Here is a 16,905-nt window from a genome sequence, read left to right as displayed (position 1 = left end):
CATCGCTTCCAGAGGGACTAAGCCCCAGTCCACATTCCAAGGAGGAACTGATGTCTCCAGCATCAAGGGAACAGTTCCAGGCCGAGCAGGAAGCAGATGACAGCCTTCAGAAAGCTTGGGCGGCGGCGCGGAGCACCCCACCGCCTCTCAGCTCTTCTAACCGATCCCGGTTTGTTGTAGAACAAGGACTTTTATACAAGGAGACTCTTTCTGGTGGGCACCAGGAAGACTGGCATCCTCAAAGACAGTTGGTAGTTCCCACTAAGAATCGGGTAAAGCTCTTGAGCTTAGCCCATGATCATCCCAGTGGCCATTCTGGGGTGAACAGAACCAAAGACCAGTTGGGGAAGTCCTTCAACTGGGAGGGAATGGGCAAGGACTTTGCTAATTATGTCCGGTCTTGTGAGGTGTGCCAACGAGTGGGAAAGCCCCAAGACCAGGTTAAAGCCCCTCTCCAGCCACTACCCATAATTGAGGTCCCATTTCAGTGAGTAGCTGTGGATATTCTGGGTCCTTTCCCAAAGAAGACACCCAGAGGAAGGCAGTACATACTGACTTTCATGGATTTTGCTACCCGATGGCCGGAAGCAGTACCGTTAAGCAACACCAGGGCTAAAAGTGTGTGCCAGGCATTAGCAGACATTTTTGCCAGGGTAGGGTGGCCCTCCGACATCCTTACAGATTCGGGAACTAATTTCCTGGCAGGGACCATGAAAAACCTGTGGGAAGCTCATGGGGTGAATCACTTGCTTGCCACCCCTTATCACCATCAAACCAATGGCCTGGTGGAGAGGTTTAATGGAACTTTGGGGGCCATGATACGTAAATTCGTAAATGAACACTCCAATGATTGGGACCTTGTGTTGCAGCAGTTGCTTTTTGCCTACAGGGCTGTACCACATCCCAGTTTAGGGTTTTCACCATTTGAACTTGTGTATGGCCGCGAGGTTAAGGGGCCATTACAGTTGGTGAAGCAGCAATGGGAGGGGTTTACGCCTTCTCCAGGAACTAACATTCTAGACTTTGTAAGCAACCTACAAAGCACCCTCCGACACTCTTTAGCCCTTGCTAAAGAAAACCTAAAGGATGCTCAGGAAGAGCAAAAGGCCTGGTATGATAAACATTCCAGAGAACGGTCCTTCAAAGTAGGAGACCGAGTCATGGTCTTAAAGGTGCTCCAGGCCCATAAACTGGAAGAGTCATGGGAAGGACCATTCACGGTCCAGGAACGCCTAGGAGCTGTTAACTATCTCATAGCCTCCCCCACCTCCAACATAAAGCCTAAGGTATACCATGTTAATTCTCTTAAGCCCTTTTATTCCAGAGAATTAAAGGTTTCCCAGTTTACAACCCAGGAAACAGAAGACGCGGAGTGGCCTGAAGGTGTCTACTACGAAGGAAAAAAGGATGGTGGCGTGGAAGAGGTGAACCTCTCCACGACCCTTGGACATCTGCAGCGACAGCAGATCAAGGAGCTGTGCACAAGCTTTGCACCATTTTCTCAGCCACTCCAGGATGGACAAAACGGGCATACCACTCCATTGACACAGGTAATGCTCACCCTATTAGAACCCCACCCTACCGGGAGTCACCTCATGCCCAAACTGCTATACAAAGGGAGATCCAGGACATGCTACAGATGGGTATAATTCGCCCCTCTAACAGTGCATGGGCATCTCCAGTGGTTCTAGTTCCCAAACCAGATGGGAAAATACGCTTTTGCGTGGACTACCGTAAGCTAAATGCTGTAACTCGTCCTGACAACTATCCAATGCCACGCACAGATGAGCTATTGGAGAAATTGGGACATGCCCAATTCATCTCTACTTTAGACTTAACCAAAGGGTACTGGCAAGTACCACTAGATGAGCCCGCTAAGGAAAGGTCAGCCTTCGTCACCCAGGCAGGGGTGTATGAATTCAATGTACTCCCGTTTGGGTTGCAAAATGCACCCGCCACCTTCCAAAGACTTGTAGATGGTCTCCTAGCAGGATTGGGAGACTCTGCAGTTGCCTACCTCGATGATGTGGCCATTTTTTCTGATTCATGGACAGAACACCTGGAGCACCTAGAAAAAGTCTTCGAGCTCATCCGGCAGGCAGAACTAACTGTTAAGGCTAAAAAGTGTCAAATAGGCCAAAACAGAGTGACTTACCTGGGGCACCAGGTGGGTCAAGGAACTATAAATACCCTACAGGCCAAAGTGGATGCTATCCAAAAGTGGCCGGTTCCAAAGTCAAAGAAACAGGTCCAATCCTTCTTAGGCCTTGCCGGATATTATAGGCGATTTGTACCACACTACAGCCAAATCGCCGCCCCGCTGACAGACCTATCCAGAAAGAAACAGCCAAATGCAGTTCAGTGAACTGATGAGTGTTAAAAGGCCTTTCACCAGCTTAAGGCGACGCTCATGTCTGACCCTGTGCTAAGGGTCCCAGACTTTGACAAACCGTTCCTAGTAACCACAGATGCGTCCGAGCAGGGCGTGGGAGCAGTTTTAATGCAGGAAGGATCGGATCAAGAATTCCATCCTGTCGTGTTTCTCAGCAAGAAACTGTCTGAGAGGGAAAGCCACTGGTCAATCAGCGAAAAGGAATACTACGCCATTGTGTACGCACTGGAAAAGCTACGCCCATATGTTTGGGGACGGCGTTTCCAACTACAAACAGACCATGCTGCGCTACAGTGGCTTCATACCGCCAAGGGGAATAACAAAAAACTTCTTCGGTGGAGTTTAGCTCTCCAAGATTTTGATTTTGAAATACAACACATTTCAGGAGCTTCTAACAAAGTGGCTGATGCACTCTCCCGGGAAAGTTTCCCAGAGTCAACTGGTTAAAAATTGTTCTTGGAATGGAACATATTGTTAGTTTTTATATAATCAGTAGTATGTCTAAAGGTACATGTGTCTTATTAACTCTGTTTTCTCCTAGAGCTCCAGGAAGAAATCACTGCCAGTGTGGAACCGGATGTCCAACACTATCTGTGATTTGGGGGGCGTGTCATAACTATAAAGGGAAGGGTAACAGCTCTCCTGTGTACAGTACTATAAAACCCCTCCTGGCCAGAGACTCCAAAATTCTTTTACCTGTAAAGGGTTAAGAAGCTCGGGTAACCTGGCTGACACCTGATCCAAAGGACCAATAAGGGGACAAGATACTTTCAAATCTTCGGGCGGGGAGGCTTTTGTTTGTGCTCTTTGTTTTGGTGGTTGTTCGCTCTTGGGACTGAGAGGGACCAGACATCAATCCAGGTTCTCCCCATCTTTCTAAACAAGTCTCTCATATTTCAAACTTGTAAGTAAACAGCCAGGCAAGGCGTCTTAGTTTTACTTTGTTTTCTCAACTTGTAAATGTACCTTTTACTAGAGTGTTTATCTCTGTTTGCTGTACTTTGAACCTGAGGCTAGAGGGGAATCCTCTGAGCTCTTTAAGTTTGTTTACCCTGTAAAGTTATTTTCCATCCTGATTTTACAGAGATGATTTTTACCTTTTTCTTTAATAAAAGCCTTCTTTTTAAGAACCTGATTGATTTTTCCTTGTTTTTAGATCCAAGGGGGTTGGATTTGTATTCACCAGGAGCTGGTGAAAGGAAGGAGGGGGGAATGGTTAATTTCTCCTTGTTTTAAGATCCAAGGGGTTTGGATCTGTATTCACCAGGGAATTGGTGAATGTCTCTCAAGGCTACCCAGGGAAGGGAATTAGCTCTGGGATGGTGGCAGCGGACCAGATCTAAGCTGGTAGTTAAGATTAGAAGTTTTCATGCAGGCCCCCACATTTGTACCCTAAAGTTCAAAGTGGGGAAGCAGCCTTGACAAGTCTTATTGAGACAGATTTATTTAGACGCCTAGTGGGATTCTCAACAGCATCTTGGTACCTAACACCCATTGTAATCAGTGTTAGTTGCCCATAGAGTAGATCCACAAAGCGACTTTGGCATCCAACTGCCAATTTGAAGGCCTAAATGCCACCCACTGGGATTCACAAAATCCCTGCTCAGCTGCTACTGAAACCCAGGAGCTGCCTGAACTAACTTGTCACCTAAGTTTTTTTGCAGTAAAAGCTGCCTGGGTGCCTATGTTTCTGCCTCTGGGCATGTGCACTACTGCTTCCTTCTGGACATCCAGACACTTAAGCCCCAGAGTGATTCATGAACCAGGGGAATAGGGGTCTAACTCACCTAGCCTTCACTTTCACGATTGTGAATTCAGTCTATGCCCATGTGAACCAAGGGGTATCACCGCTGAATTTCCAGAAGATAAATAGATAGATAGATAGATTAGATAGATAGATAGATAGATAGATAGATAGATAAGGCCTCAGATGGAGTACTATGTGCAGTTCTTAGTGCCACATTTCAGGAAAAAAGTGGACAAATTAGAGAAAGTCCAGAGAAGCGCAACAAAAATTAGTAAAGGTCTAGAAAATATGACCTATGAGGGAAGATTGGAGGAAAAAACAGATTTGTTTAGTCTGGAGAAGACTGAGGGGCGGGGGAGGGGGACATGATAACTCTTTTCAAGTATGTAAAAAATTGTTACAAGGAGGAGAGAGAAAAAAAATATTTTCATTAACCTGTGATGATAAGACAATAAGCAATGGGCTTAAAATGCAGCAAGGGAGGTTTAGGTAGGACATTAGGAAAAAAAAAATTCCTGTCAGGGTATTTAAGGACTGGAACAAATTGCTTAGGGAGGTTGTGGAATCTCTATCACCGGAGGTTTTAAAGAACAGGTTAGACAAACATCTCTCAGGAATAGTCTAGTTATTACATAGTCCTGCCTTGAGTGCAGGGAACTGAACTAGATGACCTACTGAGGTTCTTTCCAGTCCTACACTTATATGATTCTATAATTGATACTTTATCAGATGAAGAGATTCCAGTGTGTGAAGTGATTTTTCTGATTCTGTATGTTCCACAGGAGATAGGCTGTGGTTGTGTAACTTAAACAGAGTGGGACAGAAACAGCCAGGCTCGTATAAACCAGCAAATGTCCACTGAATTCAATGACTCAATGGAGGTATGATGATGTACACCAGCTTGATAGCTTGCCCCATTGACTGCAACGGGGCTGAAATGATTTACACCAGCTGGGAATCTGGCCTCATTCACTGCACTGGAGCTACATCTGCTTCATATCAACTGGGGTTTCAATTAGTTGAGTTCAATGGATCTTTGGCAATTGACACTATCTGGGGATCTGGCCTTTTGACTGAGGTCAATGGAACGACTATCAGTTTCGTGTGAAGTTGAACTGGGCCTCTGAATGAGAAACATTTTGTGGATTTTCTCCCTTAAGCATCATAATCAATTCTATCCAACTTGATTTGATTCAGTTCTGATTAGTGCTTTCCAAAATCCCTCTTTAGGTGCCTAAATACCTTTGAAAATATTGGGAGCCTAAGTCCCATAGTTTATTTCTCTTAGACTTTTACATTAGCATCCATGAAAGGAGTACGTACAGTCTGACAATGTTCAGAGGAAAGGGTAAACAATTATGCAAAGTAGAATCACGAGTCTGGCTTTTTTCACGTGGGGTTGGCTGTCAGCTGTCCCTGCCCATGCATATCCAGGGTTCAAAGTTATCATAGTAACAATGACTATAGATTCCACTTACATTCAGGGTCCCATTTTACCAGCTGCTGCACAGACACACAACCAGAGAAAGTTTGTGCTCCCAAAAAACTCACCATGTAACCAGATAGAGCTGGAGAAGAAAGTGTCAATATCTACATTTTACAGATGGGGACCTGAGAAACAGTGGGATTAAGGTTAAGATTTTCAAAGCTGCCTAAGCATGTTGGACACTAAAATCCTATTAAAGTCAATGAGAATTGGGTACCCAAATCCATCAGCATTTCAGCCTAAGCAGACTGCCCAGAGTCAACAAGGAGCTAGAAATAGATTCCAGATCTCCCAAGTCATAGTTCAGCATCTTCAGCACAAAAACATCCATCACCATGTTTGAGAGAGCTCCTCTTCCAAGGGATATAGAAGTGGGCCTCCGATTCATCACCCCTACATTTTGTCTGGGATTTTCAAAGGAGTCAAAGGGAGTTAGATGTTCAGCTGGGGGTCTAATGCCCTTAGGCTCCTTCGAAAGTCCCTGACTTTCCCCATAATATTCACCAGCTGAGATCATTGTTCCATGTTACAGCCTTGCTGGAATTCCACTGTCTTTGGCGTCCATTGTCATCCACCCCAAATACCTGTCCATTCTTCAATAGCCTTGATCCTTCAGGGAGCTCAGTGGAAAAAGCCTTTCTTTGTTAGTTGTCTTCTCAGGGCCTGTTTCACCTCCTTGTTCCTCAGGCTGTAGATCAAAGGGTTCAGCATGGGGATGACAATCGTATAGAACACAGAAACCACTTTGCTTTGATCTGGGGAGGTTATGGCCCCAGGCTGGGCATACATAAAAAAGATTGTTCCATAGAACAAGCTCACAGTCACCAGGTGGGTGGCACAAGTGGAGAAGGCTCTGCGTCTTCCCTCAGCGGAGGGTATCCGTATGACGGTGGTGATAATGAAACCGTAGGAGATAAGGATGACCAGGCCAGTGCTCACTATGATGAAACCACATATGGCCAGCATTGCCATTTCATTGGCAAAGGTGTCAGAGCAGGAGGCTTGCATCACTGCGGGGACATCGCAGAAGAAGTGATCGATTTTCCCCAGCCCGCAGAAAGACAAGCTGAATGTAAAGCCTGTCTGGATGCTGCAGTTGAGGCAACCTGAGAGATAGGAGACCCCCACCAAGCAAACACAAGCCCTCTTGGACATTGTGATTGGATAGCGCAGCGGGCTGCAGATGGCGGCAAAGCGGTCATAAGCCATCACAGCCAGGATGAACGTCTCGGTGGTCCCAAAGAGAGAAAAGAAGAAGATTTGGGCAGCACAGCCATTGTAGGAAATGGCTTTTCGCCCTGTTGAGAAGCATAACAGGGCTTTGGGGGCAATGACAGAGGAGTAGCAGAGGTCCAGGAAGGACAGGTTCTTCAGGAAGAAGTACATGGGGGTGTGGAGCCTGGAGTCAGCGCTGATGATGGTGATCATGCCGACATTCCCCACCAGGGTGACAGTGTACAGAACCAAGAAGAGGACAGAGAGGAAGACTTGCAGTTCAGGATGGTCTCCGAACCCCACCAGGATAAACTCAGCCACCGTTGTGTGGTTTTCCATGGCTCTTTTTGTATATGGAGGAAAGAAGAGACAATTTGGAGAGAATGTTGTTTCCTCAAAGAGCTCAAATCACCATGTTGGTATACACTAGCTATCAGTAGACACATGCAGTGGAACGATCCATTCCAACTCTGGACATGGGACAGAGAAGACAATACATAAGAATTACTCTTGCTTGCAACAGGTGTCACATCAAACATCCATATGTGTAGTTTATCATGCTGGAAATAGACTGGTCCTGAAAGTTGAAAGAAGGTAGAGAATTAGTGAGAGAACTTCAGCAAGCCAGGAAAACCGTCATAAAAATGTAGACCTAAATAAATATATTACATAAAAATAGCTAGGAAAAAGAGAGAAGTGAGAGGAACTAGTGAAAGAGATTAGAAAGAGAAGACAGAGAAAAAACGTGTGTGATAGATAGATAGATAGTAGGGCTGTCGATTAATCACAGTTAATTCACACAATTAACTCAAAATTAATCACCATTTAAAAATTAATCACAATTAATTGCATTTTTAATCACAGTGAGAAACAATAGAATACCAATTGAAATTTATTAAATATTCTTGGATGTTTTTCTACATTTTCAAATATATTGATTTCAATTACAACACAGAATACAAAGTGTAGAGTGCTCACTTTATATTATTATTTTTATTAAAATATTTGCACTGTAAATATGATAAACCAAAGAAACAGTATTTTTCTATTCATCTCATATAATACCGTAATGTAATCTCTTTATTGTGAAAGTGCAACTTACAAATGTAGATTTTTTTTTGTCACGTAACTGCACTCAAAAATAAAACAATGTAAAACATTAGAACCTACACTTTCACTCAGTCCTACTTTTTGTTTAGCCAATCACTAAGACAAACAAGTTTGTTTATGGGAGATAATGCTGCTGGCTTCTTATTTACAATGTCACCTGAAAGTGAGAGCAGGCGTTCGCATGGGAATTTTGTAGCCAGCATTGCAAGGTATTTACGTGCCAGATATGCTAAACAGTTGTATGCCCCTTCATGCCTCATCCATCATTCCAGAGGACATGCTTCCCTCCTGATGACATTCGTTACAAAAATAATGGGTTAATTAAATTTGTGACTGAACTCCTTGGGGGAGAATAGTATGTCTCCTGCTCTGTTTTACCCACATTCTGCCATATATTTCATGTTATAGCAGTCTCGTATGATGACCCAGCATGTTGTTTGTTTTAAGAACACTTTCACAGCAGATCTGACAAAAAGCAAAGAAGCTACCAATGTGAGAATTCTAAAGATAGTTACAGCACTCAACCCAAGGTTTTAGACTCTGAAGTGCTTCCAAAATCTGAGAGTGACGAGGAGTGGAGCATGCTTTCAGAAGTCTTAAAAGAGCAACACTCCGATTCAGGAACTACAGAACCTGAACCACCAAAAAAGAAAATCAACCTTCTGTTGGTGGCATCTGACTCAGATGATGAAAGTGAACATGTGTCAGTCTGCTCTGCTTTGGATTGTTATCGAGCAGAACCCCTCATTAGCATGGACACATGTCCTTTGGAATGGTGGTTGAAGAATGAAAGGACATATGAATCTCTAACACATGTGACACATAAATATCTTGAGATGACAGCTACAAATAGTGCCATGTGAACACCTGTTCTCACTTTCCGGTAACATTGTAAACAAGAAGTAGGCAGCATTATGTCCTGCAAATGTAAACAAACTTGTTTGTCTGAGTGACTGACTGAACAAGAAGTAGGACTGAGCGAACTTATAGGCTCTAAAGTTTTACATTGTTTTATGTTTGAATGCAGTTTTTTTGCTACATAATTCTACATTTGTAAGTTCAACTTTCATGATAAAGAGATTGTATTAAAGTACATATATGAGGTGAATTGAAAAATACAATTTCTTTTTTATAGTACAAATATTTGTAATAAAAAATAAATATGAAGTGAGCATTGTACACTTTGTGTTCTGTGTTATAATTGAAATCAGTATATTTAAAAATGTAGAAAACATCCAAACATATTTAAACAAATGGTATTCTATTATTGTTTAACAGTGGGATTTCCATGCGATTAATCACGATTAATGTTTTTCAATCACATGATTAATCACAATTAATTTTTTAATCTCTTGACAGCCCTGATAGATAGATAGATAGATAGATAGATAGATAGATAGATGTGAAAACTTAAGTATTAATTCTTTTTGAAAGTTAGGTGGGAATACATTCAATAATAACCAACCCCTACATTTTTACAAGAGCCAATCTCATGACAATTTCATCATTCACAGTAGCAGAAAACTCAGGCTTTCACCTCACAAGAGTTCAGCCCAAACCAATCCAAGCCAATTAGTCTTCTAGCTAGAAAACCCTTTGCCCGATTCAAGTCCAAAATCACTTAGTTAACCCACATTGCAAGAGGAGAAAAAGGGTCCACATTTTACTTTTGCTGAGAGCAGTGTACATCAGAAACAGATGTTAAGTCACTTTCCTTAATGCACTACTAGAATGTGCTCGGATACTAGCATGCGGAGTGCAGTAAAAACCTTATCTAGAATAGAAGAGAAGAGAAGAGAAGAGAAGAGAATATGAAAATATGTATTGAACTCAATGGTTTTCTCCTCTCCCCGACCCTGATGTAAATCAGGAGTACCTCCATTAGAGTCAGCAAGACTGATTCTGCTCTCGCTCACTCCAATGTTATTTGACTGTATCCCCATAATGGTCAATGTACAGCTTTGTTGTAAAAAATTTAAGAGACAACAGAATCAGATCTCATGTGTCCTTACAACTAATCATCTGATTCCACCACAGGGCCAGTTTCTCTCTCCTCCCCCCCCCCCCCCCCCACATTATAAATTAGTAATTATTTTAAGTGAACTGTCTGCCTTTCCTAACTTACTTGTCTTCACACCCAAGAAGGACTAATATTTTGTCACTAAAAACTAAAACAGTGTAGCTACTGGAAATGGGACACAGCCATGAATTACTTACTTTTCAGGTATATCCACCTCCACAGTGATTTACAGATAACCCATTGGGTTTATTTCATTAAAAAAAGGTGGCTCTTCAGAAATGTGCTAAATAAAAAAAATAAAACAAAATAACAAAATCCTGAGCTATGAAACATTCGGAAATCCTATGGTAGGGAAGCAAAGAACTAGTTTGCTAATTTCCATGCGGTATCTGTCTAACCATGGATGCCAAGGGCTATATGAATGCAAAGAAGCAGAGGCATGAAGAATAATGCTTCCCTCAAACTGATTCAAATTTTTCAGGTTCTTCCAGAAGTTTGTTTCAGAAACTGATTGCCGTCCATAAAGACACCTGCCTACCACCAAAGGACAAGCCGGTCTCATGATCTCACTTAGAACATGCTGCCTTCACTCTGTTTACACAGTTTAGATGCCTCCTTATATTTGTATCCTTCACAGGAGATGTCTGTATCTCTGCTGATCTCCCCCCCGCCCCCACAAAAAAAGCAAGAGAAAGTTCTCCCTTCTCCAATTCTAAGTTTTTAATGAGACAGAATGCATCTGAAAACTTTTTTAATTATGGTCACAGTTCACTCTATAACTGATATAGCCATTTGTATAATTCCAAAGATTTGTTCCTCCTAACAAAGCCCAATGTGAGTTATTTTTCCCTTACGTCATTGCATTTAAAAGAAACGAAAAATCTAATTAATCTGTGGGGAATGTTTTATATTTGGCCAGGTTTCTGTTTATGAACTGTTATAATGTCTGGCCAGCAGAGGAATTTACTACATATTTCAATGATAATTTATTAGTATTATTAGTAGTATTATTTGTATTAGTATTTAATAGCAAGTGGGAGGCCCAATCATGGGCCAGGTGCTGTACAAACAAAGAACAAATTGTTGTTTTGTGTTGTTTTCTGTTTAAGTAAAACTTTTAAAAGCAAACATGCTGTTTTTTAAAGAGCTTTAAAAAATGCAGTTACTCTGCATTTACCCTGGAATTCTCAGGGAAGAATTTGAACAAACCCTACATCTGGACTACTACCCTTTGGACTATAACCTTTTAAATTGATTCCAGAGAGACTTTTACAAATCAGCAGCCTCACCATCTCTGCTATGAAATTGACCGAAGGACTTTTCATATATCTGTATGTGTATTGATCTATTAACCACTGCAATTCTCTTTCTTCTTTCTTCTTTTTGTTTTTTTTTCTTTTTATTATTAAAACCTGTAGTTTTAGTTCCTAAAGAGTTAACACCTGGATGATTATCGCATAAGATCTGAGACTCATATTGATCTGCGTATCAGTGTCCGGTCCTTTGGGACTGGTGGACCTAATATATGTAGAATCTGGTTTTCAATAACCGCTCACTATATTAGACTTGGTTGTCTAGATGGGAATTAAGGGCTGGGGTACTTAAAGGGGACTGTATCTAGCTTCTTGGTAACCACAGTGGTATTACAGAAGCTGTTTTTTTACGGGCTTGGTGAATCTAATTATAGAATAAACCACCAGTTTGGGGGATTGTTTGCCCCATTTCTTGCAGTTTGCCCCGAACATAGCATCCTCAGTGTGACCCATCTATGTATCTGGTCACAGAAACACATTTGTAAATAAGGTTTATCCGTAGCCACCTTTCCACCTGTGTTTTAAATAAAATCCTCGATTGAGGATTTTTATGTTATACCCACGCATCTATTAGCAAATTTCCCCAATGGCCAGACATGGGGCACCAGATGGGGAGGGCTCTGAGTTATTTAAGTTAAGGGCTAATATTGGCAAAATAACAAATGGATATAAACTGGCCATTAATAAGTGTAGGCTTAAAATTAGATGACAGTTTCTAACCATGAAAGGAGTGAAATTGTGGAACAGCCTTCCAAGGGGAGCAGTGGAGACAAAAAAATTAACTTTTTTTAGACTTACCTTGATACATTTATGGAGGGGATGGTAAAATGAGATCACCTACAATGACACATGGCCCATCCATGACTGGTATTAGCAAATATCCCCAATGGCCGGTGATGGGACACTGGACAGGGAGGGCTCTGAGTTACTATAGAGAATTCTTTCCCAGGTGTCTGGCTGGTGGGCCTCACCTACATGCTCAGGGTCTAACTGATTGCCAGATTTGGGGTGGGGAAGGAATTTTCCCCAGGTCAGATTGGCAGAGCCCCGGGGGGGGGGGTCGCTTTCCTCTGCAACATGGGGCATGGAGTCACATATTGGCTTGAACTAGAGTAAATGGTGGATTTTCTGTAACTTGAATTCTTTAAATAAATATTTGAGGATGTCAGTAACTCAGCCAGAGATTATGGGCCTACTAAATGAGTAGGTGGGTGAGATTCTGGGACCTGCAATGTGCAGGAGGTCAGACTAGATGATCATGATGTTCCTGTCTGGCGTTAAAGTCTATGGGTCTAGAGGCCCAGTCATAAATCAGGGAGTCAATGTGCAAACACATAACAAAGGGACAGTCCTTTCCCCAAAGACCGTATAGTATAAGGATAAGACATAAGACAGGAGTACACAGCAAAGAGACAGAAGGAGCAAAAAGAAACAGAGACGATGCAGGTCAGCATGAAAGCATGGGCACAGCATACCAGCTACTTAACTGTCATCAAATACGGCTGGTCAAGAATTTTCCATCCAAACTGTTTTGCCCACAGAAATGTCCTTCTGCAGCACTTCACAGGAGCTGTAGCCCAACTTCTCACAGACTGAGTGTGTTAACCCTCGGGCGATGGCTCTCTCTGTCTGACCTGATGAAGTTGTTCCACCTTGTAAAGAACAATTAACTTTTTACTGGAGCAAGGACTTGGCCCTGATTGTCCTACCCCCTAACATCCAGGCTACAGAGGCCTTCTCATTCTTTTCTGGCTCAAAAAATTAACTATTTCATGCAAAGTGTGAATAGCTTTAACAGGGCAAACTGAAAAAGCCCTGAACTAACATTCATAGAATATCAGGGTTAGAAGGTACCTCAGAAGGTCATCTAGTCCAACCCCCTTCTCAAAACAGGACCAATCTGCAACTATTTTTTTCCCCCCAGATCCCTAAACGGCCCCCTCAAGGATTGAACTCATGACCCTGGGTTTAGCAGGTCAATGCTCAAAGATTGATTGATTACATGATGTGAAACAAAGGCCCATAGGCCCCTGATAAGGGCAAACTACTGGCTGGGGAAATCCCTGAGTTCAAGTCCTCACTTCTCTCAAGAACAATAGGATTTGGAACCTGTTTTCCCACATCCCAGGTGAGTGCTTTAACCATCTGGCTATAGGATAAAAAGGGAACAACTGTTCCCACAGCTGCATTTTGTGAAGGGCCTGAACTGGCGGGCATCTGGTAACCTCAAGCCACACCTACACATCAGACCCCACAGACAAAACAGGTGTGGGAATACCTAGTTTGGAATCTCCCCAGGACTGAGGCATCTTTGGGCATGCCCACTGGTGGAAATTCATGCACTAACTAAGCAGGGATGTAAATGTTTGACTTAGGCATCTAAAATGGCTGTTAAGTGCTTAAATCCCTTGGTGGCTCGAGCTCCCAGTGTGGTTTTAAGAAGTATATAAGGGCATGTCTACACTGCATCTGGGAGTGAGCTTCCCAGCCCAGGTCCACAGACTCAGGCTAGCAGGTTGAGTGCTAAAAATAGCGGCATAGACATTGTGGCATGGGCTGGAGCTTGTGCTCTGAAGTCTGATGGCAAAGCAATGGTACACAGAATCTTTTAGTGCCCTAACATGATCCATAAGTGTGTGCACCCGGGTGGATGCCTTCCAAAATGTAGCTTGCAGTATAGACATGCACTGAGTAAGTTAGGCAGCTAACTCCCATTGGCTTTCCTTGGGAGCTAGATGTCTAACCTGATTAGGATATTATTTTTTGTCAGTTACTAATGGAGAGGTGGGTATGCCACTAGACAATGCTGCTATAATTAACATTTACTGACTCTGTTTTTAGAATTCCAGCCCATAGACCGGAAGGACCATGAAGCCTGAATTCCACGCTCAATCCTGGAGGGCTTTCCAGCCACAGAGTCCATTGAGTCTGTTGGAGCTCCTACCCATTCTGCCCCTGCTTAACAGATAGAGGTCTCCAGACCCCAGGGATCTCAATGGAGTATTGGTTCTCCAGCACAAACTTAGAGATAACTAACAGATATTCTTTGGTGACATCCTTAAGGGAAGTGCCACCTTCTTTCTTTTAGCCATGAGATCTCCAGTGGCTAGAAAGAGATTTTAAAAGCTCGTCTTCCACTGCATAATTACGCAGAGGCAGGAGCAGATGTAGAGGAGGAGAGAAATTATTTCTTCCAGAGATAGGAGTGGCTGGAGTTGGTTCCATTTTGTAATCACACTAAGGGATGAATGGGGCAAAGGAGACTGCATGGCTATCTGAAATTCTCTGACCTGTGTCATGCAGCAGCTCAGAATAATAGATCTAAAATGGTTCTTTCAAGAGTGAAATTCTATGGGTGAAAACCTGGCTCAGTTGAAGTCAATAGCAAAACTCACATGAGTTTTATGAGCGATTGTGCTTTCAAGAATTTGCTCGTCTAACAGATCAACAGTCTTGAAAGAACTAAGAAGACTGTCGCTTTAAAAAATCAGGTCTGCACCCTTTGACGTCAATAGTAAAGCTCCCCTTGTCTGCAGTGAGAACAGAGTTCAGTCAGTGCTGAGTTCTTTTGAAACTCCCACCAGAAAAAAGTATATATTGATTAAGGGAGTGACAGGTAATGGACATGCTACAGGGTCTTCTGTTTCCTGGTTTGCCTTCAAAATTCAGCCCAGGTGAGGAAGAATGAAAGGTTCAATGCAGGCAATGGAGAATCCTTATGTTTGGCTTGGTCACCTGCCAGTGTAATTGTTACAAAATAAACAGAAAAAGGAGAAGAATCCTGAGATTTCTCCGCCCATTTTTATTCATTCCTTCCTCCAATTTACATCAGGAATAAGTAAAATCTGACTCGCTGCCTGAGGATCATGGTAAGGGAAACCTGGTGCCTTTATTCAAATTTCACACACTCGGGCAAAACTCCCAAACACTTTGAAAAGAGTAAGACTTGACTAAAGCCTCAGTGCGGTCCTCTGGATTTTACCCAAGGCCCAGGGAGCTGTGAGCTATCAGATAATGTAGGTGCTGATTGCTAGGACGTGCTGCTAGTCCGGATGTGACCCTTAGAAAGTGATCTGTGTCGGTACTCCACTGGGGTTGTATTTGAGAGAAAGCAATGGAGAGAAAACAAACTCATATTAAATTGTATTTTATTCCAAAATCTTTCTACATATATACTCACCTCTCTCACACACACTCATGTGAACACACATACAATATCACATGGCAAGCACACTTCAAAAGGAATGAATATGCAGCTTGCTAAATCTCATGCACTTCAAACCCTTGGAAATCTCCACAAAGAAGCCCTGCTGGCTCATGCTTGCAATCTCCAATTTTCAGAATCATCTGACCTCCCCTGAGGTTTGCAGAAAGTGGGCAAATATCACTTTTAAATACAAACATTTTAATCTCTCACCCAATTAGTGTAACCACTGTGAAACCTGGGAAGGATTCTCTGTAGGCAGAAGCTTCTCTGATTGATTCACTTTCTTTCTCAGGTATGCGGATAGCCTGTTCCTCAGCATTATTTTACACGTTGGAGCCCCAGTGTGAACCAGATTACAACCCCGTACAATGAGTTCTTCAGATCTGAGGTTCCACTGGAGGCCCATCTCTGGCCATTAAGATTGATTGATTACATGATGAGAATAAAAATATGCAACTAGAGATGGTGGGAAAATGGAATTTCTTCCATGTGGGAAATTTTGGACATGTCAAAATTTGTTTTCCTCCTGAATCAAGATGAAAGGTTGAAAATTTGAAATGTCATGAAACGGAAATTCTGAATGACTTTATTGAATTATTTTTTGCTAATGTTGAAATGTTTCATTTCAATAACTTCAAATCCTTATAATTATAATGTAATATAAAATTTAATATATTACAATATTAAATATAATATAGAATACCAAATATAGTATTCCATATGATTTATAAATATAATAATGTATTTAATATTCAGTTTTAATAACATAATATGACTTGAAGATAAAAAAACACAGAATAAGAAAATTGGAACACACTGAAATGCAAAAGTGTCATGTTCTGCAGTGCAGTTCAGAACAGTGAGGGGTTGTGTCACCGCTTGTATTATAACTCTGAGTACCCCAAAATGCTTCTGCTACTTGTGGCCCCCTGCCTGGGGACACACACATACAGTCCCAGCAGCCAGCATGCACCCAGTGTCCTGCATACTGTACGGCTCTGATTAGAACACTTTGAGTCCAGCAGTTATCACAGATACACTCTTGTCTTTACCAGACTTGGGTAATGTTAGCAGGTGACCTCCAACACACCCCCAGTCCCCAATTTCCCCAGACCCATGTGCTTTGCAATATCCAGCCCTACCCAGCATCAGTCAGAGGAATAATCAGATCTGCTAATGCCTTTAAAGAGACAAAACCCACCAGTTTGCCACATTAGCTAGAGTGAACATTCACTTTAATTCAAAAACTGCACTGTTGGTTTAGGTTAATAGTAAAACAAGTTTATTAACAAAATGAGATAGGATTTTAAGTGAATTCAAGTATCAGAGATAAAGTTAGAAAGGATTACAAGCAAAGAAAAGCGAAAACAAACATCTAAAAGTCTAAAACTTAATCTAGCAAGGTACAGCCTCAA

The 16,905-nt window shown here is 42.2% G+C and overlaps 1 protein-coding gene across 1 annotated transcript; it reads right to left on the bottom strand.

Moving 5' to 3' along the window:
• Positions 1-6,246: 6,246 nt before the first annotated feature.
• On the bottom strand, positions 6,247-7,260 carry LOC101951567 (olfactory receptor 9S13-like). Its single transcript, XM_005309059.2, has one exon. It carries the CDS (start codon positions 7,177-7,179, stop codon positions 6,247-6,249), a length of 933 nt encoding a protein of 310 aa, XP_005309116.1. The 5' UTR covers positions 7,180-7,260.
• Positions 7,261-16,905: the final 9,645 nt, after the last annotated feature.

This window comes from Chrysemys picta, chromosome 13, assembly GCF_011386835.1.
Source record: "Chrysemys picta bellii isolate R12L10 chromosome 13, ASM1138683v2, whole genome shotgun sequence".
In the NCBI taxonomy this organism is placed as follows: domain Eukaryota; kingdom Metazoa; phylum Chordata; order Testudines; family Emydidae; genus Chrysemys; species Chrysemys picta.
Note: the sequence above shows the minus strand (reverse complement) of the source record. Positions and strands in the feature narration are given on the sequence as shown.

Excerpts from the sequence above, each read along its gene's own strand:
- LOC101951567 (XM_005309059.2), bottom strand. The coding sequence starts at position 7,179 with ATGGAAAACCACACAACGGTGGCTGAGTTTATCCTGGTGGGGTTCGGA.